Raw genomic sequence first — 23,237 nt, 5'->3', positions numbered from 1 at the left:
GGGTAGGTTTGAGCTCCAGTGGCTTCATGCATATTTGAACCCTGTAATACCATCTTGGACTGTCCCTCCCTCCCTCCCCTCTGGCTGGGTTGCTCAGTTTCACTGCGGGAAAGGGAAACGCTTGAACACAGCCATATCCAGGCTCATTACCATTTTCCAGGATGAAAGAGCCTTTGATTATTCAGGCTTTCGTTGGGGAAGCCCCAGTGCACAGATATGCTCACCTGCTTCTCAATTTGTATTGCATGTTGCCTGTGGGAAAAATTAAAAGAGGCTCAGGCACCATCCCTCATGCTTTCCTCTCCTCCCCTGGCTGCCTTGGGATTTGTCGTTGAGATTTTTCTTTTTAGTTTTTTGTTTTGTTTTGTTTTGTTTTGTCCCTGGCTAGTGCTAAAGAATCTTTCTTTCCCATCTGTCTACTCCACATCTATTTTCTGTGTCTCTAGTCTTCGCTTTATAGCTTCTTCCTTATTATCTTGGTTGCAACCCCTCCCCATGTGCCCCCATCCTCCAAATACACACACACACACACACACACACACACACACACACACACAGAGTCTCACACACACCCTTCCTCAGACCATCCACCTGACTCTGGCATCAAACCCCTGGCCGCCTCCTTGTCAGCTTCATACTGAACTAGGACTTGCTTCTAAATTCTAAAAACCAGGCAAGCCCTGGATATCCCTGCACCAACCCTCTTATTATACAGGTGAGGCCACCAAGGCCAGAGGAGAGAAGTGGTTCCCAGGGGGATGGAGCCCCATCACCAAGGAGCATCAGAGGGGACTCACTCCAATGCCTCCCTGGCCAGGCGCTGGTCCTGACAGATCTCCCGGTGTTTCCAGGGGGAGAAAAGCACACTCTACTCCCGCACCCCTCTCCTGGGTCCCCAGCCTGTCTGCTGGTGACAACCCAAACTAACCCTCAGAATGAGACTGAGTTCAACCTGGAGGTAGCCCTTCAGTGAATGGTCCATTGGTTTAGGCTGGTGGGGATCTAAAAGCATTCTTTTTTCAATTACAAAAGTGAAGCACAGTCATTGAAAAATGTCGAACTCAAGTGTATACAATAAAAAAATCAAAGCATGCTGCTTTCAATATCTTTTTTTTTTTTTTTTTTTTTTTTTTTTAATTTTTTTGCTGTACGCGGGCCTCTCACCGCTGTGGCCTCTCCCGTTGCGGAGCACAGGCTCCGGACACACAGGCCCCGCGGCCATGGCTCGCGGGCCCAGCCGCTCCGCGGCATGTGGGATCCTCCGGGATCGGGGCACGAACCCGTGTCCCCTGCATCGGCAGGCGGACTCTCAACCACTGCGCCACCAGGGAGGCCCTGCTTTCAATATCTTCTCACTCCCCCTGTCCACTGATTACCACTTCTAAATGGTTTGAGATCTCTGTCCATTCATATATAAAAGAATTGAATTTGGGAGCTATTAAATAAACAGCTTACTGTCCAGGGAGTTCTGACTATAATTGCCTCTTTTCCCCACCAGGGCAATCCTTCTACTCCCGGGTCCTGGAGAACTGTGAGGATGTGGCTGACTTCGCAGAGGTAGGATGCCCTTGGGGTAGCACAAGCCCAGAGGGGAACCAGCAACTCCCCGCCTACTGGGGGTGTGCTGCTCCCACACCCTGGGGGGCAGCCTGCCCAGAGCTCCTTGCTTCCTGGGAGGAGGAGTGGTGGGAGCTGGGGGGGAGCCTTCCTGTCCCCTCCACCCAGGACCCCTCTCAGGGACCTCTGTAGAGGAGAGCCCCGTGCAGAGTGTCTGGCACAGAGAAGGGCCAGCTGGGCCCATCCAACAGGCCTGGAGGGGCTTCCCTGCTCCCTGGGCACATGGAGGGCCAGGCTAACCCACCTTCCAACAAATACAGTCGCACACGACCTCACCCCTTCCTCTCCAAGAGCTAGTGGGCTACCTCTCCCACTGTGGCTCCGCAGGAAGCTTTTCTGTTCTTTCGAACCTCAGGCTCAGAGGGTTGAGAAAATCTTTTGCCTCCGTTTATGGCACGTTGTCTCATTGGTCCCTACAAGGTCCCCTCTTGTTTTTCAGTGTGTAGGTAGGGATGGATGGATGCACGCATTCTCTTTTATCTCCGTATTCTTTCCCTCCATATACAACCATTCTAATGTGTTGAACGTGTGTATCTTTTGATTTCCCGTGTGTTCTTACAAAATTGGTATCGTTATCTCGTAAGCATATAATTTGTGTTTACCTGCATGGTGTCATGTTAAATATTTCCTTTTGTTTCAGTGAGCACCATTTTTAAATTCCATCCATTGCTATGCTAATCTGTTGTTTCTACAGTACTCCATGGGACACATCCAACACACATTAGGTTGACCAACCATCCTGGGACTTGCCTGAGATTTAGGGGGCTCCTGGGACACAGATTTTCAGGGCTAAAAGCAGAAAAGTCATGGTCAACCCAGCGTGAGTTAATCACCCTACCCATTTCGCCTGTGCACCCACCCCCCATGAGGAACTCCTAGCTTGCCTCCAACTCCCCACCACCAGGGATGCTATGGATATTCTTATGCATATGCCCCTTGGGCTTGTGTAAGTATTTCTCTGGGATATACACCAGGGCCAGGAATTGCTAGCTCATAGGCTATGCATACACTTAATTTGACCCAGGACTGTCATGGTTGACACTAGCAGTGCCTGTTTTCCACATCCTCATGTACACCTGGTGTTATACAGCTCTCTGATTCTCCTCAGGCTAACAATGATACCTCATTGTTGTTTTAAAGATACATTTAAAGGTTCCTCTTCTTTAAATTGCCTGTCCATATTCTTGGCCCTTTTTTCCTATTGTTATAGCTGTCTTTTCTTATTGATTTGCAAGAGCTCTTTGTATGTTCTAGATACCCACTCCTTGTTGGTTTAAGATATTGAAATATCCTCTCCCAGTCTACCATCTATCTACTAACTTTGTCCCTGGTGCCCCTCATTGACTAGAAATTCTTAATCCTGGCATGTTTCCAAGTTTTGTTGAAGGAGTCTATATACTCTTCTTGGTTACAAATATATTTTCCTACATTTTCTGATTTTATAGTTGTATCTTTTATCCTGTATGTGGTTTTTGATAGGGGCCCAGTTTTATTTTTCTCTATAAAGGGAACCATATTTCCTAACATCAGCTTGCAAAGCAAGCAATCATCTCTTCCATTTATTGTATGTTAAAGTCTATGTCTGAGTCTTCTATTCTATTCCTTTAGTCTATCTGTCTGTTCTTGAACTTTACCACACTGTGTTAATTAATATGGCTTTTTAAAAATGTCTTAATATCTGATGAGGCAAGTTCTTTACTCTTTTTTTTTTTTGAAGTTGGCCTATTTGTGGATCTTTATTCTCCCAGATAAATTTTAAAGTAAGTTTATTAAGTCCTTCCAAAAACCAAATGGAATTTTGATTGAATTTTATTGAATTTAAAAATTAACTTAGGAAGATGTCATTTTCTTCACAATATTAAATCATCTATTCCATCCTTTACTAGAATTTTAAAGTTTTCTACATAGAAGTCTCATGTATTCTTGATTATTTCCTAGATGCTTTATGGTTTTGTTACTATCATGAATGGTATCTTATTACATTTTTTAGTTGATTATTGCTGGCATAGAGAAATGCTTTCCTTACCTTTTTAAGTCCCTCTTTTACCTGGCAAACTTGCTGAACTTGATATTGATCCTCTTGTTCATTTTAATAGTTTATCTATTGATTCTATGTTTTTATGTATATGATAATATTATCTACAAAACGAAATGTTTTATCTCTTCCTTTCCAATCCTATCTCCTTACTTCATTATCTTTCCATAGGGTATTGGCTGTGATCTCTAGTTCTATGTTAAACAGCAATGGTTTTGGTGGGTGTCCTTTCTGCATTCTCCATATTAAAGAGAATAAATGCATCTAAAGTTTTGTCACCAAAAATAATTGCTGGAATAGGATTTTACTATGTAACTTTGTTTACTAGTTTACTAAGAGTTTTTATTATAAAAGGTTGTTGAACTTTATCAAAAACTTTTTCTGCACCAATTGAGACAATTATAACATATCCCTTTAGTATATTCCATAGCGTATTATTTTTAATACACAGATTCAATTGGCAAATAATTTTATTTAGGATTTTTGCCGCTATGTTCATAAAATCTTCATAATTCAATAATACATAAAATTTTCTGGAACTATACGCATAAGACAGAAATTTACCTTGACATTTTGGAAGAATCAAATGTAAAAACTTGTAAGTCTGGACAGTTTGGGGAGGAGAGTTCTTTGACTCCCTTTTCACTTTCTGTATGTCTTCTTGAACCAATTTTGGATTTTTACATTTTTCTAGGCATTTTTACATTTCATCTGGGTTTTCATATTTATTAGTGCACATTTGATCATACTGTTTTAAGATTGTTTTAAAATCTTTTCTGTGCCTAAAGTTATTTCCCCCTTTTTATTCCATATTTCATTTATTTGTATCTTCTCTCTGTTTTTCTTGGTCAGTCTTGCTAAAGATTTGTTTATCTTATTAGTCTTTGTAAAGAACCAGCTTTTGGCTTCATTAATCTCCCCTATTGTGGCTCTCCATTTCATTGATTTCTGCCCTTTTCTTAATTATTTGCATTCTGTCTGTTTATTTTATTCTACTCTATGGCTCTTTTCCTAACTTCTTGAGTGCTAAGCCTATTATTTTTAACTTTTCTTGTTTCTTAATAAATGTATTTGAAGCTGTAAATTTTGCTCTATGTGCAGTTTTAACTGTATCCTACAAATGTTTATATATAATGTTTTCACTATTATTCAGGTTTAAACTTTTCTTACGTTCCTTTACGATTTTCTTTTAAACCCAAGAGTTATACAATAATATGTTATTTAGTTTCCAAATAAATACATGTATGAAATTATAGCTCCTTATTTTATTCATTTCTAGTTTTATTGCATTATGATCAAAGAACAGAGTCTGTATGGTATTGATCCTTTGGAATTTACTGAGACTTCTCTTATGACCTAATTCATGGTCATAAATGCTCCCTCTGCTTAAAAGGAATTTGTTTAGTGTGGGGTTCTATCTGTAGCTCAATATAAGCCTGATATTATATAAGCTCAAGCTTATTATTTATATTATTTAATTCTTCAAATGTTCTGTTTATTTTTCTCTGCTTGATCTATCAGTTTCAATAATGACTGTAATAAATAAAATCTACTGCTACAATTGTTGATTTATATATTTCTCCCTGCAGTTCTGTCAGTTGTTGCTTGATGTGTTTTGAAACTGTTACTAGTTGCCTTTATGTCCATTATGGCTATATCATCTTGCTTATTTTTCCCTCAATCGGCACTTAATATCCTTCTTTGTCTCTTATGTTGTTTTTTGCATTAATTTCCATTTTGTCAGATATTAAGATTGCTATCTCAGCCAATTTTGGTTCGTTTGCCCGGTATATCTGTTTTGATCCTTTTAATTTCTTGGTATGTCTTTTTTCATGTTATCTTCAACAATTCCGTTTTTAAAATCAAGTGTGTCTTCTTAGGGCATGGATTATTAGGTCTTGTTTTCTTACCCAATGTGAGAGTCTCTCTGTTTTAATTGATTAGTTTTACCCATTTACCTCTACAGTAATTGCTATTATTATAAGACTTATTTCTACCACCATCTTATTTTATATTTTCCATTTACTGTATTTTCTGCTTCTTTTTTTTTTTTTCCTATTTTCCAGCTTTCAGTTGGATAGATTGAGTTTCTTTTGTTAGTTGAAAAGCTATGTATTCTGTTTTTGTTTTCAAGGTAGGTAGTCAGCCTTCCATACTTATGTTTATGTTCTCCTATTGAGAACTCAAATAAATAAGTAATTATAATTTCTCCTAACGTGACAAGTACCTTAATACTCTCTTGTGCCTCTTTGATTTCCCCACCTCAGCCCACATCCTAATGCTGATATTGACTAGATTAGACTTTTAATTCTAGGTTCTTATGAAGGTGTGTTCTCTTTTTCCTTTATTTGTCCTAGCCTTCTTTTTTCTTTATAAAGACAACAATAGTCTTTTCCAAGATACTTAATCACCTTTATTTCTCATATCTCTTGAAGCATCTCTTGGAATTGTTTTTCTTCTTATTTGAGTACCTCCTCCAAAAGTATTTTTCATTTGAATTTTTATGTAGCAATCCTTCTAAAGCTTTGTAAATCTGAGAATGTGTTTCTTATTTCTTCAAATTTGAATGAGAGTTTCATCAGTTATAAAATTCTAAGCTCGAAATTCTTTCCTTCACAACTTCAAATATAAGTCCTTTATCTTTGATATTCTTACATTTTATTATAATGTGTCTAATTGTGGGTTTCCTGATCTTTGCTTTTTTGCACTATGTTGTGAGCTCTTTCAAATCTAAGGCCTTTCATTTTCATTTATTATAGAAAATTCTATCTCCATCATTTTTTTCAAACATTCACTTTTATATTGTTCTTGCCTCTGCAACTCCTATGATCAGATGTCAGTACTACTTCTAGCTGCCATTTCTTAGCTTTTCTGGTTTTTGTTGATTAATCCTTTGCTGCTGTCTTCTGAGGGAGTTCTTCAACTTGATCTTCTAATTTACTAATTTGTTCTTTTTTCTTATGATGCCTTGAATTTGTTTTATACTGCTGATACATAGTTTTATGGTCCATTCATTCTAATGATCCTATTCCAGTTGGTGTATACAGTTCGGTCTGTTGTCTTTTTTTTTTTTATAGGAGAGATACTCTCCCAGTCTCTTTACTTTGCCCTGTTTGAGCTCCCCTGGTATCAGCTACTCTGTCTGGTAATGAGTACTGAGCAACCATCAAAGCCTACTGTGTCAGCCTCTAGGGGCTGAAGGGTGGGTGTGAACACCAGGGGGGCCCAGTCACCGCAGAAACAGAGTCAGGGTCTCATCTCGAAGCCTTAAAGGCGAGACGTGGTTGACAGAAAGCAGTCGAGATTTTTAACAAACTAGCTCTGGGGGTTCAATGAGAGAAAGTGTGAGGCAGCTGGTTTATCAGCATCTATTTTTATTAAACCTCATCCCAGTAGGGTTTTTGTCACAGTTTTATCAGTAAAGGAGCAGGCAACCGTTGCCCCAAGGTGGTGCCAGGGAGTGATGAGAGCAGAACTTGCAAAGATTTCCTCCAACCTGTTCTCCCGCTGCTGCTCCCACTCACCCCTCCCCCACAAGCTGAGCAGCCGCCATACTCCCCAACTCATGTCAGTTCACACAGCCTTTGGTCCCCCTGGGTTTCTCATACCTGCTTGCATGTTTGTTCGTTACTTCCTAGAATCCATATTCCCCTCTTGCTTCTGTAGTTCCTACAGGGTTGACTTTGGGGTGAGAGGTAGCAGAGTCCTAAGTCACCATCTTGGCACAAAGCCACAGCTCTACACCAGAAGAGCTTACCCCAGCTTTCCTGGGCCTCGCCCCTCACGTCTGGCTCTGTCTGGGCTGGAAAGAGCCTCATGACAGCCTGTTCCCTTTGAGGCTAGCATTTAGCTGACCAGCCTCCAGGAGCCACTGAGACCTGCTGTCTCCTCCTCATTCTGGGCCCATCCCACACGGTACAGCTGTGTCCATAGGACCAGAGCTGTAGGCACAGGGGAGCAAGGCCTCAACCTTCTCACCTGAGCTCAGGCCACCTTCTCACCTGGGCTCAGGCCACCACTGAGCATCACAGCCCCCGAGCTGTACCCTCCCCGGTGAGAGTTCTGTTGTTGCCTTCTCCGCCTCCTGGCTGTATGACTTTCAGCCTCAGTTTCTAAGCCTCAGCTACCACACTTGTCAAATGGGGCAGGCGATGGGTATGAAGTCTCTTTGTAAAACCATGAGCAAAATGAGAGATTGTCGTGACAATGGAACCATTGCAGTACTAAGCCTGGTGTCTCAGCATCAGATGAGCCCCACCGCACAACCTGCCTGTTCCATCCCCCCCCGCACCACCTCCTCAGTCAGGGCCCCGAGCTGGAGGGCCTGCCTGGGGGAGGATGCAGGCCTCCTGGCTCAATCGCTCAGCCCTGCCCTCCTGGACGTCTGCCCCCAATCAGCCAGGCACAGCATCGACTCCCTCCTTCTCACCAAGTATCCCAGGGGACATGTCCACCCAGACCTCCAGCCCGTGAGCAACCTGATGCCCCTTATAAGGGCACTGTCACTCTTTTCCATTAGCTGTACCCTGGGACACCTGAGCCACGGGTATACATGACATTCCAAGTTAATCACCGGGTCCTTCCTCTTCCCAGGGCCGCCCAGCACGGGGCAGGGGGAGAGTCAGTCCTGCCGCCCCGAGCACGGGACCACGTTCTGAGCACCTGATGTGTGCCAGGCCCAGGTAGAGATGCCCCAGAGGGAGAGGCAGGTGCAACAGTACACAAGGATCCCTGCAGGAACTTGGGCACAGGGATCCTCCGGGTCTGTGCAGAGAGACCAGGAAGGGGTGGAGGCCAGGGAGTTATGGGCAAAAGCACAGGCCAGGATTAGAGAGCAGCCGTGAGGCGAGGAGATGTAGCTCCCACCCGGGGAAATTTATACATACACGGGCACTTGGTGGAATGGGGCAAGGATGCTAAGTGACCTGCAGTGCTCAGGCCCTCCCACGGGACACGGACTTGCCCGTCACTTGCCCTCTGGGCGGCCCCGTGGGAAGATCATGGCAGCAGTTTCCCACCACAGCACCATGCTGCGTCCTGAGCAAGGCGTCTTCCATCCAGTCTCCACAGCAACTACAGTGATGAAACTCGGGCTCAGAGACTACGTATCTTTCCCAAGGTGACAGCTGTAAGTGGCAAAGCCAGGGTCCTTAGATACTAAGGTCCCTCTGGATGCAGCAGTAGAAAGCTGCTTGGCCTGACCCCCGACACTCCTGCAAGGCCTTGCTGGGGTCTCTCCACACCCCGTCTCCATTTCTCCTTCTCAGAAGCAGCTTGCAGCCTGGCTGCCACTGGTCAGCAGGGTACACCCCACAAAGCAGTGGAGGCAATGGTCCCGCCTCCTGCTCAGGAAGGGCCCAGGGAACTCTGCAAAGACAGCCTGGAACTGCACCCATACTTATATCTGTCTCCCCAGCCTCGGGTGGACAAGTCCTAAACTTTCCCAGCTGGCTCCTGAAAGAACCAGCCTGTCAGTGGTTCCAGAATAAGCTTGGAAAAGAAACCTCAGCTGCCCCTTACAAAACCTCCGGAGGTCTCCTAGCTTCCCAGAAAGTCTCTTTTCTCACCCTTACTGTGCCCAGGGCCTTTGGGAACCAGCTCAGTGAGGTACAAAGCACATTGGCCTGGGAGTCACGAGACCTGGGCTACAGTCCCCATTGAGGTGTTAATGAAATCTGTGCCCTTGGGTTGGCCACTCAACCTCTCCAGGCCTCAGATTCCCCTTCTGAAAAATGGGGTCAGACTCCTTGCTCTGTCTGCCTCACAGAAATGTTGCATGGCTGAAAATGAAATAAAAGACATGAAAACAAATGTCTCTCCCTCCTCTACTCAGACAAGGATGGGAGGGCCCGCTGCAGGCACAGCGGAGGAACCTGAGGCGGTGGGGGGTGGACATGACAGAAAGACAGTGCTCTGAACAACAATGGTGGAAACAGAGCCTGGACCTGGTGTCTCCTTTCCCAGAGGCTGGAACCTGAGATCCTGCATTTAACCTACAACTATGGAGAAGCTAACGAGAGAGAGAGACAGAGACGGAGAGAGACAGCCTTCGTGCCAGGCCAGAAGCCAGCAGAGGCCCCTGGTTGGGGGGTGGGGACATGGCCACACCCAGCCTACTCCAAGCCAGCTTGGTTTGGCCTTAACCAGGCTCTTGTGGACCAGACCTCCCAGCAGAGGCCGGAATAACAATAACAATTGTAGGAATAAGAGCAGCTGCGAGGTTCTGAGTGCTTGGTACACAGCAGGACGGGCTGAGAGCTTATGCAAGCCTCATAACTCACTGCAACGCACTGGGTGGGCAACACCCCAGGCAATGAGTAGCGCATCAGGGTTTGAACCCTAGTCTAATTCCAGAGCCTATGGCCACTTGCAAAGCGGACAAGGCTCAGTCCTGCCCTCAAGGGGCTCAGTCCAGAGGGGAGATGGACCCAGAACAGGAAAGATGGACTATGGGCCTTCTGAGACCAGAGGAGGGAGAGGTCATCAGCCTGGGCGGTGGAGGGTCAGAGCTCATCTTCCCACTTCACTTGTACCTGCAAGACATGGGCTGTGAGCAACATGGGTCAGGAACTTACCTGTCTGGTTCATGAATGGCCTGGCACCCAGCACAGGGCTCAGGGAAATATTGCTGAGTGAAAGAATGAACAAAGGAAAAAACCCAGTTTGAGTCTTGGGTCTTTAACTTCCCAAGACAGTCTCTTTCCATTGCACCCTAAAGCTTTGCAACACATCCTAAAATATCCCCCCCCACCCCCGATTTAGAGGGCTGTCTCTTTAAGGACATTGCCTTGCTGATTTAGGATGGTTTCAAACCCAGTTGATGAAGCCCAGGATAACCCAGGTCATTCTCCAGCCTGCATCAGGGAAACCTTTCCGTGGAGTCTTAGATAGCTGGGGCTGATAGGATGCAGAACACCGCCACCCTGGCCAGCACCTGCCAGGTCACGGCGAAGCTTAGAGCTGGTGAACTGGGTCACAGCTCCACACTCCCGGTGCTCCTGAGACCCCCCTTCAGACAGAGGTCCTCTTCCCTCCCTCTGCCCCTAATGCTTGCCACCTTACTCTGTCAGTGTTCCTATCCCAGGCTGCAATTTCAGGTCTGTGTCTGTCTTCAGAACTACCCAGAGAGTAGCTCCCGAGACACACCCCTGCCTCCCCATGCAGAGCCCGGCACACAGGAAGTGCCCAGCAAACACAGGAGGCGCTCAGCAAACATGTGCTCCTGCGTGGGGCTTGCTGGCTCATGACAACTTGAGTAGCTATCTTTGGCTCAGCTACTACCTGAGTCTCCTGACATGTTTGGAGGCTGACACGGGGTGGATCCTAGGTGATGTGCGGGCTCCCTTGGCCCGATCGCTAGGCCACTGATTTCAGGGCATCTCCAGAGGCAGAAGACACAACCCTCAGCTGCTGTGGCTGCAAGAAGAGAATCATGCTGGTCCTGCCTCAGGCTGGAGAGAGCCTCTCTGTCCCCAGCAGCCCCCTGTAATCCCTGCAGTGTCCATCCCCCAGGACGCCAGACCTTGCCCCGGCTCCTGGAAATAACAGCAACGCAGTAGAATTCACTGTAATAAAGCGCCATGTTGATCAGGCCCTTACTTGCGCCGGGTTCCACGCTAGCGCTTCACCAGCCTCGCGATAACCCCAAGAAGCAGTACTGTGACGTCACGCTCGCTTTCCAGAGGAGGAGGAGGAGGTGTGGAGAGGAGAATTAGCTCGGCCTCGCCCTCAGGCCAGCAAGGAGCAGCACTGCAGTCGAGGCAACCATTTGAGGCCGATTTGCTGAGTACTTACAATGTGGCAGGCCCCGCGCTGGATGCAGGGTGGCCCCAGTAAACGAGACAAGACTGGGCCTGTCGGCTCTGCTCAGGCTCCGAACTGCTGAGTGGGACAGGCAAGCTATCCCAGGAGTTCGGGGGCGGCGGGAAGGGAGGGGCCTCGTATGTGGAGAGGCAAGGGCCGGGCAGGGAGCCAACTCTGCCGCTGACGACAGGCCTCCCTGACGTGCGGCTGACTCCTACAGAGGGGCACAGATAGCCTATCACAGATAGTCACCTAGGGCTGCGTAACAAACCACCCCAAAGCTCACTGACAAATTATCAACATTTTCGTGTTTCTCATGCTTCTGTGGTTGGCTGGGCTCGACTGAGGCTTCTTCCTGGAAATGCTACATGTGCTCCCTCAGCTGAAAACTATCTGAAAGGGCGTCCCTGGGTGGACTTCCTCCGGAGTCTCACCCCCAGTCGGGCCCCCCCAGGCGCCCCTCCCAGCCCTTGCTGACTCCCCTCCTCTCTGCTCAGCAAACTGGTCCACGACGGTGGCCTTCTTAGCCTGTCGGCCCTGGTGACCCAGTAAACTGCACCCCGACCACTGGGCAAGTCAGGACCTGGCGATGGGCAAGAAGAGACCCCAAGCCGCTTCCCTCTCGGGGCCCCTTTTCCTCGAAAGGACTTCATGTTTCCCGGTTCCTTTGTGTTCACCTAATTATGTTACTCTTCAACACCACCCTCCTCTAACTGGGCCATTTCCACAGCTCCTTTTTCTCCTACTCCTTTCCTCCTTCAAGTGCCAAAATCCCATGCCCAGACCCTCAGGTGGCTCAAACACCCCTTTCCCCTTAGTTCTAAGAAAACCAAAACCTTGGTGCCCCCCCGCCCCAGACCCTCCTCCCTGTGCATGGTGGCTAATGAGTTCGCCCTTCGCACGCTAGTTTATTTCCCTTCCGCCCGATAATGGCAACTTCATTAAGAAAACCATACCCTTGCTGAGCTGGAGACCTCCAGGTGGCAGGAACAGAGCAGCTTAATGGGGCCTGTGGGCGGCCAAGCTGCCTCCAGGCTCCCCTCCCCCACTTCTTCCTTCTGTGTCCAAGGCCTCCAAAGTCCTCCCCCCACACCCCTCTCAAAGCCCTCTCCCTCCCCACCCCAGGCCCCCCTCCCTCCTCTGTTTCTTCCTCCCTCACCTGCCTGCTCCAGCTGACCGTGGAGGTGTCAGGGTCCTCCCTGGGCCTTGGCCAGCCCCAGAGAGAGGGGACATGAAGTCCATGACAGGCCCTGCCCACACTCGGCCGTGATCTGCCAGGCTGGCTCGGTGCTCCCCCAGCCCCTAAGTCCTCACTGGAGAATGAAGAATTGCTCTGAAGCAGCACGCTTGCCGGGTGGGCCCTCAGAAGCCTGTCCAGCACCTGCTGGGCCACTAAAAACAGCGTCCTGTTACTTCCCTGAACGCTAGTTCCTCTGTCTCTAGAACGGAGACCACGTTACCAGCCTCTTGGGTGGTTGTAAAGACTAAATGAATTAATGCATCTAAAGCTAAACGAATTAATGCATCTAAAGCATTCAGACCCACATGATGAAAAGTTCAGACCCCCGGCAGCTATTATCACTATTACTATTGTTATTATTTATTACTAGCCTCTTGTGCATTCTGAATTTGGTGGGCTATATAAATGAAACTTAAAAAGTCACTGCCTTCCTCCTGCTCTGTCAAATCCCCCTTGTTTAGCATCTCTCAGCGGCATCTTGAGCAGACCCCAGAGCTTTCTGGTTGTTTTCAGTTATTCAAAGTCAAGTCCAGAAGGGTTTATTGCTCCACCCCGGCCCCCAGTTTCCATCTGGTCTTCCAATTCCTGTGAAACACTGGGCTGATGTGAGGGGCTATCTTACCAGGGGTCCCCCTCCCACTCCCCACACCCCTCCCTGTCATTTCCACCCAAGGCCACAGCTGTTCCTCTCTCCCCAGACCTTCCGGTGGCAGGTGGCCAGCGGCATCGACAGCAATGAGATGCTCGAGATTCAGATCTTCAACTACAGCAAAGTTTTCAGCAACAAGTAAGTGAGGGGCGGGGCATGAGAGGCGGGGCCCCGAGGGGCGGGGCACCTGCCCTGCTCCTTGGGCCGCCCCCTCCTTTGAGTTTAAAAGGGGCCTGGATTGACCTTCAAAGACCCGCCCCCACCCCCCCGCAAACCCCCGCTCCCTCATGTCCTCAGAGTCTCCCAGCCCTCCCTATCCTTGTTGGCCAAGTTCACTCTCTCTGTCCCCAGTCCCAGCACAGCTTCCTGTCCCCTTCCTCAAGTTTTCCCCCTTACACCATGCTGGGCAACAGTTACCCATCAGAGAAGGTGATAATACCCTCCAACAGACCATCTATCTGTAGCCTTGAGAGTGAACTTGTCACACCTGTGGAGGACTGGAAGCTCCGAGGCAGTCTGGTTCAGTGGTTTAGGAGTCAGGAGAGCCTGCTCTCAGATCCCAGCTCAGTCATCTACTGTGTGACCCTGGGCAGGTTGCATGACCTCTCTGAGTTCAATGTTTGCATGTGTAAAGAGGATAAGTACTTACCTCAAAGGGAAGCTGTGAGAATTAAATGAGATAGATGTTCATTCATTCATTCAATCCCCATGTTTACTAAGTGGCTACTGTGATGGCGAGGCGCCCACCTTCATGGAGCTTACATTCTGCAATGGAGCCCATCTACCACATATCACTACCAGGGCTTCAGCAAAAGTAGTTCCCATCCTTCTCTCTGGGTGACAAGCAAAATTCAGAATCATTTGAACAGTCTGGAATGGTGGCTGAATATAGTACATGTAAGTTCCTGTCTTGGATTCGAAAGCCAATTTTCTTATACAAGCTAGAGGGGGTCATGGCTGAACCATGACACGTCTGAAATGGCGTGGGGGTTTTATTCACTGAGCGCTCAGTATGACTCAACAGTGGGAGAAGACCTCAAATGAATGAAAAGCTGACCTAACCCTAGGTCATGTTGGTAGGAGAGCCAGCAGAGCAGGAGAGGTGAGGGGCGAGGGTTCCACTGACCTCATGCTGCTTGGAGAGAACACAAGTAGGCACTGCCTTGTGGTTGCCAGGGGGAAGGGACTTTAAATCTTGCCTCATGACAAGGGGATGAGAGCCTAGAGGAGAAAATCACAGAAGACATGTTCATCCATCCATCCAGCCTTGGTCCATCCTTTCAGTCACTCATCAAACATTCACTGAGAAGCACTCTATACCAGGCAGACACTGTGCTAGTCATTAGAGATACTAAGATGAGGGGTTAGGGCACCACGTCTGTCCCCTAAGAAGGTTTTCTGCCATGTGAAAGAGGAAAGATGTATGCCTAGAAGCAGGATCAGGGCAGGGCTGCATTGCTGGTGGACAGCAGACAGATGAAAGCTGGCCAGAGCTCTCCAGCCAATGAGCTGTCACGGGGAGAGGGTTAGCAGAGTGTGGACCATGATGCCGTAGAGGGGACTTCTGAGTCAGGAAGGGCCAAACCACGTGACCTCCAAGGATTCGGTGGTTTTTATCGGGAGCCAGAGAGATCTCAGCTGGGTATGGGATGTGGGCATTCCAGACCCACCAGCAGGGAGGCCTATCAGGGCATCCCATCATTCAGGCAGCTGCCTCTGGCACCCACAAGAAAGGTTGGTGAGACACCCCACCAGGGGCCCCCAAGATGAAGCAGGACCTTCTTCCCTGGGATGAGAGACCGGGTAACATGTAAGAACAGGAGAAACAGGAACATGCACAGCAAGGTGGACGTGGAGGAAGAAGCAGAATCGGAAGCTGAGGGCTGGGAGGAGCTCCAGGCATCCCAACAGGACCCACGGTAGACAGCAGAGCACCGGGGAGCCTTAGAGCTCAGCCAGGGCAACCCTGACTCTGCAGATGGGGAAAGTGAGCCTCAGAGAGCTTGCTGAGGCCACAGGGGTAGACAGCAGGAGGGCGGGGCTAGGATGCTGGTCTCCTCCCTCCCCTTCCTAATCCTCAAACTCCCAGAAACCGAGCTATGTGAACAGTGATGGTGGAAACCAAGGATGTGGAAGAGATTGCTAAATCATTTAAATGAAAGCTGCTGGACCAATCCCTAAAATGCTTGAAAACATCAAAACTCTTGCTATAAACAAATCAGAAGTATCTGGTAAATTGTTTAGGAAATCAACTACTGTAACAGTGAGTATGCTGGAATATAGGGCTTCGATGAGTTGTTCTAAAACGCCAGCAAGAAGGAGACAGAAGTGGGGTGTCCCTGCTCTGATTCTCCTTCTTTCCCTCTCCTGGCCCTCCCTGCCCCCACCCAGGAAAAGGCAGGAAACCCCACAAGGGGAGGCCTGGACCTGGTGGAAGTGGGTCCTGCTGTTTCCTTGGAAGCCTGGAGAAGGTCCAGGGCACTATTGGCTAAAGAGCTGGGGTGGGGAGGACTGGTGGTCTCGTGGACAACGCAGGGCCCACATGACACAGGCCAGCTCGGGGGGTCGGAAAGGGAGGGCAGGTGCTTGGAGTCAGGTGGGCCTCAGTCTCCCACCCTGGAGTCTGGGCTCTATCTCCCAGAGCCAAAGGAAAGGGCCACCTAGTGCTTGCCCTCTGTCCCCACCATGGCCCAGCTCAGTCACCAGGCTCCTTCTGATGGGGCAGCTGAGCCTCTGGGGAGCCTCTGGGGGTTGCACCAGGCACGGCAACCAGCAAAGCCACACCTGCTGCTCGGGACAGTGGCCGGCACCCAGCAGGCCCCCCTTACTTTGTAGAATGAGTGAAGGAGTAAATGTCAGGAGGAGAGGGCGTACAGGGTAGGAGGATCTGGGCACAGGAATTCGAGTGGCTCTTCTTCTCTGAAGAGCTCAGGGCTCCCCAGGAACCCAGTCACATGACTGGTACATTTGGGGAAACTGAGGTAAAGGAGGCTGGCATGAGATTTAGAACCTGTGGGCCTGATCCCACCACCACCCACCACAGAGAAAGGGACTTATTCTAGAAGCAGAGGGCAACATAGAAGCTGGCCCCTCACCCAGGCCAGGAGACCCCAGGTCTGCTCTGCCCACATTGAACGAGGTCCTTTTTCAAGAGCCTTGGGCTTCCCCGTGAGGACGTGGTGTTGGGTCCAGAGGATCTTGTGCCACCCCTTCTGCCTGTCCAGGACCCTGGAGGGGGGCTGGTCTGACCCAGGCACCAGTCTCCTGGGGCTCCTGAATAATTCAGGAGCCCCAGGAGAGCAGTGGAGGCCTGGTGAGGCCTCAGGCACTTGACACCAGCTCCCAGGGGAAAGCAATGAATTATTGACAGACCCTGGTGCCTGGTTGCAGCTCTACTGTGGTCAGTCTGTGGGCCCCCCTCGCTGCTGGCTAACTACCAGAGAATCCTGCCCCTGCTCAGCCTGCCCAGCCACTCCGTGGGGGCCAGCCCAGCCTCCAGAGTCGGGGGTTGCCATCCAGAGGGCCCACCTCCCAGGCAGCTCCTCCACGCTGACCCACCGGGAGGGGCAGAGGCAATAGACAGAGGCCGCTGAGCTTCCAGCCAGGCTGGACAAAGGGCAGCTGGGCTCGGGGCAGGAGGTGGTCTCCAGGGTCACCAGGCAGGCCAGACCCAAGGCTCCCTTCCTGCACCAGCTCCTTCCCCAGAGAACATCTATGGAAGGGGGTTGAGGGGCAACGCTCTGTTGGAAGCAGCATGCAGGCACTTGTTTTGAAGTTGTGTTTTCATAGCAAGCACCCTGGTTTTGCTTAGACGGTACGTTACAGATGTGCAAAAAGGGTAAAGTTGTGTTTTTTTTTTTTTTTTTCGGTATGCGGGCCTCTCACTGTTGTGGCCTCCCCCGTTGCGGAGCACAGGCTCCGGACGCGCAGGCTCCGGACGCGCAGGCTCAGCGGCCATGGCTCACGGGCCCAGCCGCTCCGCGGCATATGGGATCCTCCCAGACCGGGGCGCGAACCCGTATCCCCTGCATCGGCAGGCGGACTCTCAACCACTTGCGCCACCAGGGAGGCCCAGGGTAAAGTTTTATTTAAAATGTTTTCCTTTATTTTTTTAAAGTTTTTATTGGAGTACAATTGATTTACAATGTTGTGTTAGTTTCAGGTGTACAGCAAAGTGAGTCAGTTTTATATGTATACATATAGCCACTCTTTTTTTTTTCTTAGATTCTTTTCCCACATAGGCCACTACAGAGTACTGAGTAGAGTTCCCTGTGCCATACAGTAGGTTCTTATTCATTATATACTTTTTTTTTTTTTTTTTTTTTGCTGTATGCGGGCCTCTCACTGTTGTGGCCTCTCCCGTTGCGGAGCACAGGCTCTGGACACGCGGGCTCAGCGGCCATGGCTCACGGGCCCAGCCGCTCTGCGGCACGTGGGATCTTCCCAGACCGGAGCATGAACCCGTGTCCCCTGCATCGGCAGGTGGACTCTCAACCACTGCGTCACCAGGGAAGCCCTGTACCACATCTTCTTTATCCATTCCTCTGGTGATGGATGTTTTTCTTTATCTTTAACATAAGACTGAGATCACATCCGTTGTCCATTTCAAAGGACACTATTTTTTATTTTTGTTTGGGGGAAGCAGCAGGTAACTATTAAGAGTTAAAGCCCCACAAGCCACCCACTGTGGGTATGGTGAATTCAGTCCTCTGGCCTTGCTAGCTCCCAGGATCCCAGCCCCATCTTCTGGGCCGCAGGCTTGCCCTGGCTCTGTGAGACTGCGCGTCTGCCCCCAGAGCCCACCCTGTGCAGGAGACCAGTGTGTATGGGCCCTCCAGACGGCAAACACCGCCCCACCTCATGCCCCACTGTGACATGTGACATCTGAGTGTGGCGGTATTAGAGGACTTTCACTTGAGTGTACTCACCACCACCCAGTGAAGCAAGTGGTATCACCTCCTTTGGGGAGGTGGCAAAAAAGCAAGGCTCAGAGAGGTTGGAGAACCAGCCCAAGTCACACAGCTGCCAGGTGGTAGAAACCCTCTTAGACCCTGCTGGGCAAACCCACCTCTGTCTGACCCCAGAGCCCAGGCTCTTTCTACTGTCTACATTGCCTCCCATTAGGGATGGCATTTAGTCTGTGTGTGAACAGGGCTTGGACCAGGGCATGAGGAGAGGGGAATTTGCCAGAAGGTGGATCTCAGCTTACTGTGTGATTGAAGCAGAGGTGGATGGGTGAGCAGCCAGGGTGTAGTGAGGTCCCCGTCACCGGGCGTCTAGCAGGATCTGGGAGTGTGTGTCAGGGAGGAGGTTTAAGGGACTCCTCCTTTTTTTTTTTTTTTTAATTTAACATCTTTATTGCAGTATAATTGCTTTACAGTGGTGTGTTCCTTTCTGCTTTATAACAAAGTGAATCAGCTCTACTAAGGGACTTCTCCTTGACGGAATGCTGGACAAGCTTTCCTCTTAGGTCCCTGGCAAGTCTAAAGGTCTGAGAACTTGTTTAAGCCTGGAAGGTGCCAGAGCCTTCTCTGAGCACTTGTGGGGGAATAGCTCCATCCTGCCCCCTGGGGGTGTCTTGTCACACTGCAGCATCTCTACTGATCCCTGAGTATCTTCTAGGGAAAGTTGTGCCTGCGCACCCAGCGCTCAGCAGGTGCTCAACAGGCCCTAGTGGAGCTAAAAGGGCCTGAAGTTCCAGTCAGCAAGGGGCAGTGGTAGAACAGGGATTCTCAAAGTGTGCTCCCCAAGCACAATCATCAGCATCACCTGGACACTTGTCGGAAATACCCATTCTGGGGCCCCACCTCGCCTGCTGAGTCAGACCCCCTGGGGTGGGGCCGGCTCCCAAGAGCAGATGGTACACACCTCTCCCAACTCGGTGCTCAGTGACTTCACATTGCAAGCTTGAAATTGGCCTTGGTGGGGGTATTTACACCATGGAAATGAGCAAAAGCTGCAAGTCAGGACTGCCCTTCCCCTCCCCCAGCCAGTTGTTAAACAGTTGCCAGCACAGTGGGGGGGGGGGGTGGGTCCCAGTCATCTGTTTTAGCAGGCCCTCCCCATGATTCTGTTCATGCTGAAGTTTAGAACCACAGATTTAGACCCTAAAGAGATGAGGCTGCAAAGAACCCAGTATACACGTTCATGCCTAGAGTCTACTGTTAGAAGGGCTACACAGGACAGAAGCTAAGAACCACCACCCTCATTTTATAAAGACAAAGTTGAGACCCAGGGGCAGCGGCTCTAGGTCTCCTGACTCCAGGCCGGCACTTCAGCCCAAGCTGGGGAGAGGGCAGGATGCAGCGGGGGAGGCAGCTTCCAAGGGGCTGGTCTGAGAAGAGCCTGGAAGCCAAGGTAGGCTTTAGAGTGGAGGAATGGTATGAACAGTTTCACCCATAGGGAGGATGGGGCGAGCTGACGGATGGAGCTCTGAACCCCGGAGAGAAGCATTCATTCACTGTGGCTGCTCCCAGCACTTTCTCCCCTCACACAGACGGGAGGTTTTTTAAAACAGTGTCTGCCCTCCATGGCCCTCAGGAGGATGCAGACATCAGACATGTCTGGTGAAGTCAGAATCCACCCGATACCTTACCTCATCCGGAGTGGCCATTAAATTAACTGCATCCCTTCCTGCTTTCTTGGCCTCACCTTCCTCCCCTATAAACCAAGGGCAGCACCAGATGATCCCAAGGTCCCCTCCTGTCTCACACCCTGTGAATGGCCCCCTCTGCTTTTGTCCCTCCAACCAGAAGTGGTGTGTATGTTTGAATCTACCCCATGTGGAATCGCTGTGTGAGAACATCTCTCTGAGTACCCTGTACTCTCCTAGAGCAATAACCTTCAAACCACGGGATGCAATGGCACGCAGGTCAACTCAGTCAGCATTTATGGGGCCCCCACTGTCATTCATTAATTCAGCCAGTAGACTTTGAGATCTCTGTGAGCCAGAAATATCAAATAGAGTCTGGAAATAGGAAACAGCTGCTTCCCTGGAAAGGCTCACGCTATAACGTCACCCCCTTGATAACGACCAGACAGCTCCTGGAGTGCTGACTATGTACTAGGCGCTCTGCTAAGAACTTGGCACAGAGGATCTCTGTTAGTCCTCTAAACAGCAGCTCTGTGAAGCAGGGGTTATTAGCTCATCTTAGGAGAAATCTGGGACTGAGAGCCCAGGTCAGCTGCCCGGGAAGCAGGTAACCCTCCAGTAAGTGTCCGAGCTGGGTTTCCGATCCCGTCTCTCCCACTCCACGTCTGTGCTCATCACAACACTGCCCTGCTGATCCCCTCTAGGCAGCTGGGTGGATGGGGATCCCACAGTCAGATGGGTTCTTGCCCCCAAGGAGCTTGCAGAATGCAGGTGTGTGGGGGCATCACTACCGACTCAACAGAGGACGAACGAGCCAGTGGTGCCGGTGAGGGGTAGAGACCTTGGTAGTGATTAGGGAGGTGGAAGGGGGAGGAGCTATCTGTGTGTCCAGGAGCCTCTGGTCCTTCCCCACAGCCTCCATGCTGGGCATCTGGAAGCTGCTCCGCAGGGGCTCAGCAACCCCAATCGCCTGTACCCAAGGAGCACAAGTCTCCACCAGGACACACTGACCCGTCTGTGAACATCCCCCCAGGTGCTCACTGCCCTCAAGCTCTCCCAGGGAAATGGCTGTCATACGTACAACCACACACAGCTGTTGGGGGCCACAGACCCTCCTGGACATGCCACCCTGGCCAGCCCCAGCTCCTGGGCCACCTTCTCCAACCCCAGCCTGGAGCCTGAGCCAGCCCCCTCGTCCCCTTGCCAGCCAGTCCCAGCCTCTCGGGATGTCAGCCTTGCTCCTCATTCTGGCCTCTTCATGTGAAACCATGAAGACCACGCCGCCTCTGCCATTCACAGGCTGATCGGGACCTTCCGCATGGTGCTGCAGAAGGTGGTGGAGGAGAAGCACGTGGAAGTGACTGACATGCTGATCGACGACAACAATGCGATCATCCAGGTGAGGGCGCCCAGAGAGTCCCTGGACCTGCCTATTACGGGTCACCTGGGGGCCTGCTGGCCTCCCTGCCCCTGCACATAGCGTGGCCTTAGGAACACTCCTTGTGGGCGGGGAGGTGAGGTGGGAGGAGGAGACTCAGGTCAGACTCTGCTGGAGCCCCTCAGCCTGGCAGCCATGTCCAGAGCCCTTGGGGCGTGACAGGGCCCCAAGGTGGACACTGCAATCCTTCCTGCCATAAGAGTACAAGAGAAGGCAATGGGGGGATGCCCTCCCTTCTCTCCCTAGGGGCCCTTCCATCTGGACCCAGCTCAGGAATCACTAAAGATGTGTCTCTTGTCATCTGAAACCCAATCTGAGCCCTGCTGGCCACTCCTGGCCATGACCTTCACTCTGCATGCCTGCCTTGACGTCTAAGACTAGCCTTTCTGTGAGGGCAGGGACCTTCTTTCTATTTCATCTGTCACATTCCATGCCAGCACTTCCAACAGGAACACACATGTACTAATGATGCACAGTCTGTAGGCACTTAATACATGTTCAAACAGAGGAAGGAAATAAACCATTCTGGACTCCCAGACCCCAGGCTCTGCTCTGACGCATCTGTCCCCATGAGCTCATTGATGCCCACCACTGGGCAGTTGAGCCTAGTGGTGAGGAACACAGCCCTTGGGTACAAACATTCATTAGGCCACTCACTAACTGTGGGCTGGCTGCATACCATCTGTAAAGTGAGAAAAATTACAGTATCGACTTCACAGGACTGCTCTGAGGATTAAATGGGAATGCACAGAAAGTGCTTGGACCAGTTAAGCATATAGTAAGTGCTCAATAAATATATAAAGTAAGATCAGTAGCTATTATTTCCTGGCCTCAGTTTATCCATATGTAAAATGGGGCTGTACCATGGTTCCCCAACCCTGGTCCCACATACAACCCTATGTAGTAGCCAGCAGAATAGTCTCAGAAGCAGGACTGCAGCCACAGAGAGCCAGAATGGAAGGAACCCTCTCTGAGGAGTGCCAAGGGTGGGGCAGAAACTCCCACAGTGCCCTGGTGGCTCAAGACACTTCTTCCCTGGGGAAATCGAAGCCTGGGCATTCAGAGGACCACATGCCTAGTGTGGGCTGCCTGTGGGGGTCTCTGGAGCCAGCCAGCTCCTGACCTGGAGGAAGGGAAAGCGTGTCTAGAAGATTTTCTAGCACCCACACGGGCTGAGGAAGGGACTAGGCTGAGTCTTCCCTGTGCACTGAGGAGAAGCTAGAGCTAAGAGGAGACTTCTTGCTCTGTGGCCCAAGGACACAGAGAAAATCCCATGGTGACCTCGAGCTCCCATCCTCTCCAGATTAGGAGGGTGGGTGTCAGGTGAGCAGGAAGAAGTGCTGACCTCACGCCTTTGAGGGTGTCCAGGGCCTGGGCTCCTCTCCCGAAGGACATTCTCAGCTCACGTCATCAAATCCTGAGAGAGCATCAGGAGCGAGGGGAAGTCAGCTGATTTCAGACAGACCACCCCTGGTCCCCGCAGGCAGCCCTAGTTCTGAGGGCGAGAGAGTGACCTACACCATGGGGACACTGGAGGATGCTCTTGATTATGTGTCTAGTGGACTCAGCCCACCCCCAGCCCAGGCTCAGCTGCCCGGCGTGGGTCCCCCACCTCGGGCACCAGGGAGGAGGAGAGCCACGTGCAGGAGGACCTGGAGCCACAGCTCACTCAGTTGTCAGTCTTTCTGAGCCTCTGTTTTTCTCATCTGCAAAACGGGAACGTGGGGGGAGGATAGTACCCAGCTTGCCTTCCTCCAGTAAGTTAAGGGCGTGAGAGCACCTTGCAAAATCACAGAGCAGCGGAGGACACGGGATTATGATTGTTATTGCCGTCCCAGCCACTCACCACCCATCTCTCCCTCC

General features: G+C 50.3%; 1 protein-coding gene across 3 annotated transcripts in view; it reads left to right on the top strand.

Moving 5' to 3' along the window:
* The window catches only part of OTOF (otoferlin), a 90,164-nt gene that overhangs the window by 14,250 nt on the left and 52,677 nt on the right, over positions 1 to 23,237 (top strand). For all 3 annotated transcript variants that reach the window (XM_060116656.1, XM_060116654.1, XM_060116655.1), the window contains exons 2-4: positions 1,499 to 1,557; positions 13,394 to 13,482; positions 21,236 to 21,335. In XM_060116656.1, the coding sequence (XP_059972639.1) occupies positions 1,499 to 1,557; positions 13,394 to 13,482; positions 21,236 to 21,335 (248 nt within the window). The remainder of the gene's footprint in view (positions 1 to 1,498; positions 1,558 to 13,393; positions 13,483 to 21,235; positions 21,336 to 23,237) is intronic.

The sequence above is a fragment of the Mesoplodon densirostris genome, chromosome 14, assembly GCF_025265405.1.
Source record: "Mesoplodon densirostris isolate mMesDen1 chromosome 14, mMesDen1 primary haplotype, whole genome shotgun sequence".
Lineage (NCBI taxonomy): Eukaryota > Metazoa > Chordata > Mammalia > Artiodactyla > Ziphiidae > Mesoplodon > Mesoplodon densirostris.
This window is presented reverse-complemented; position numbering and strand designations above follow the sequence as displayed.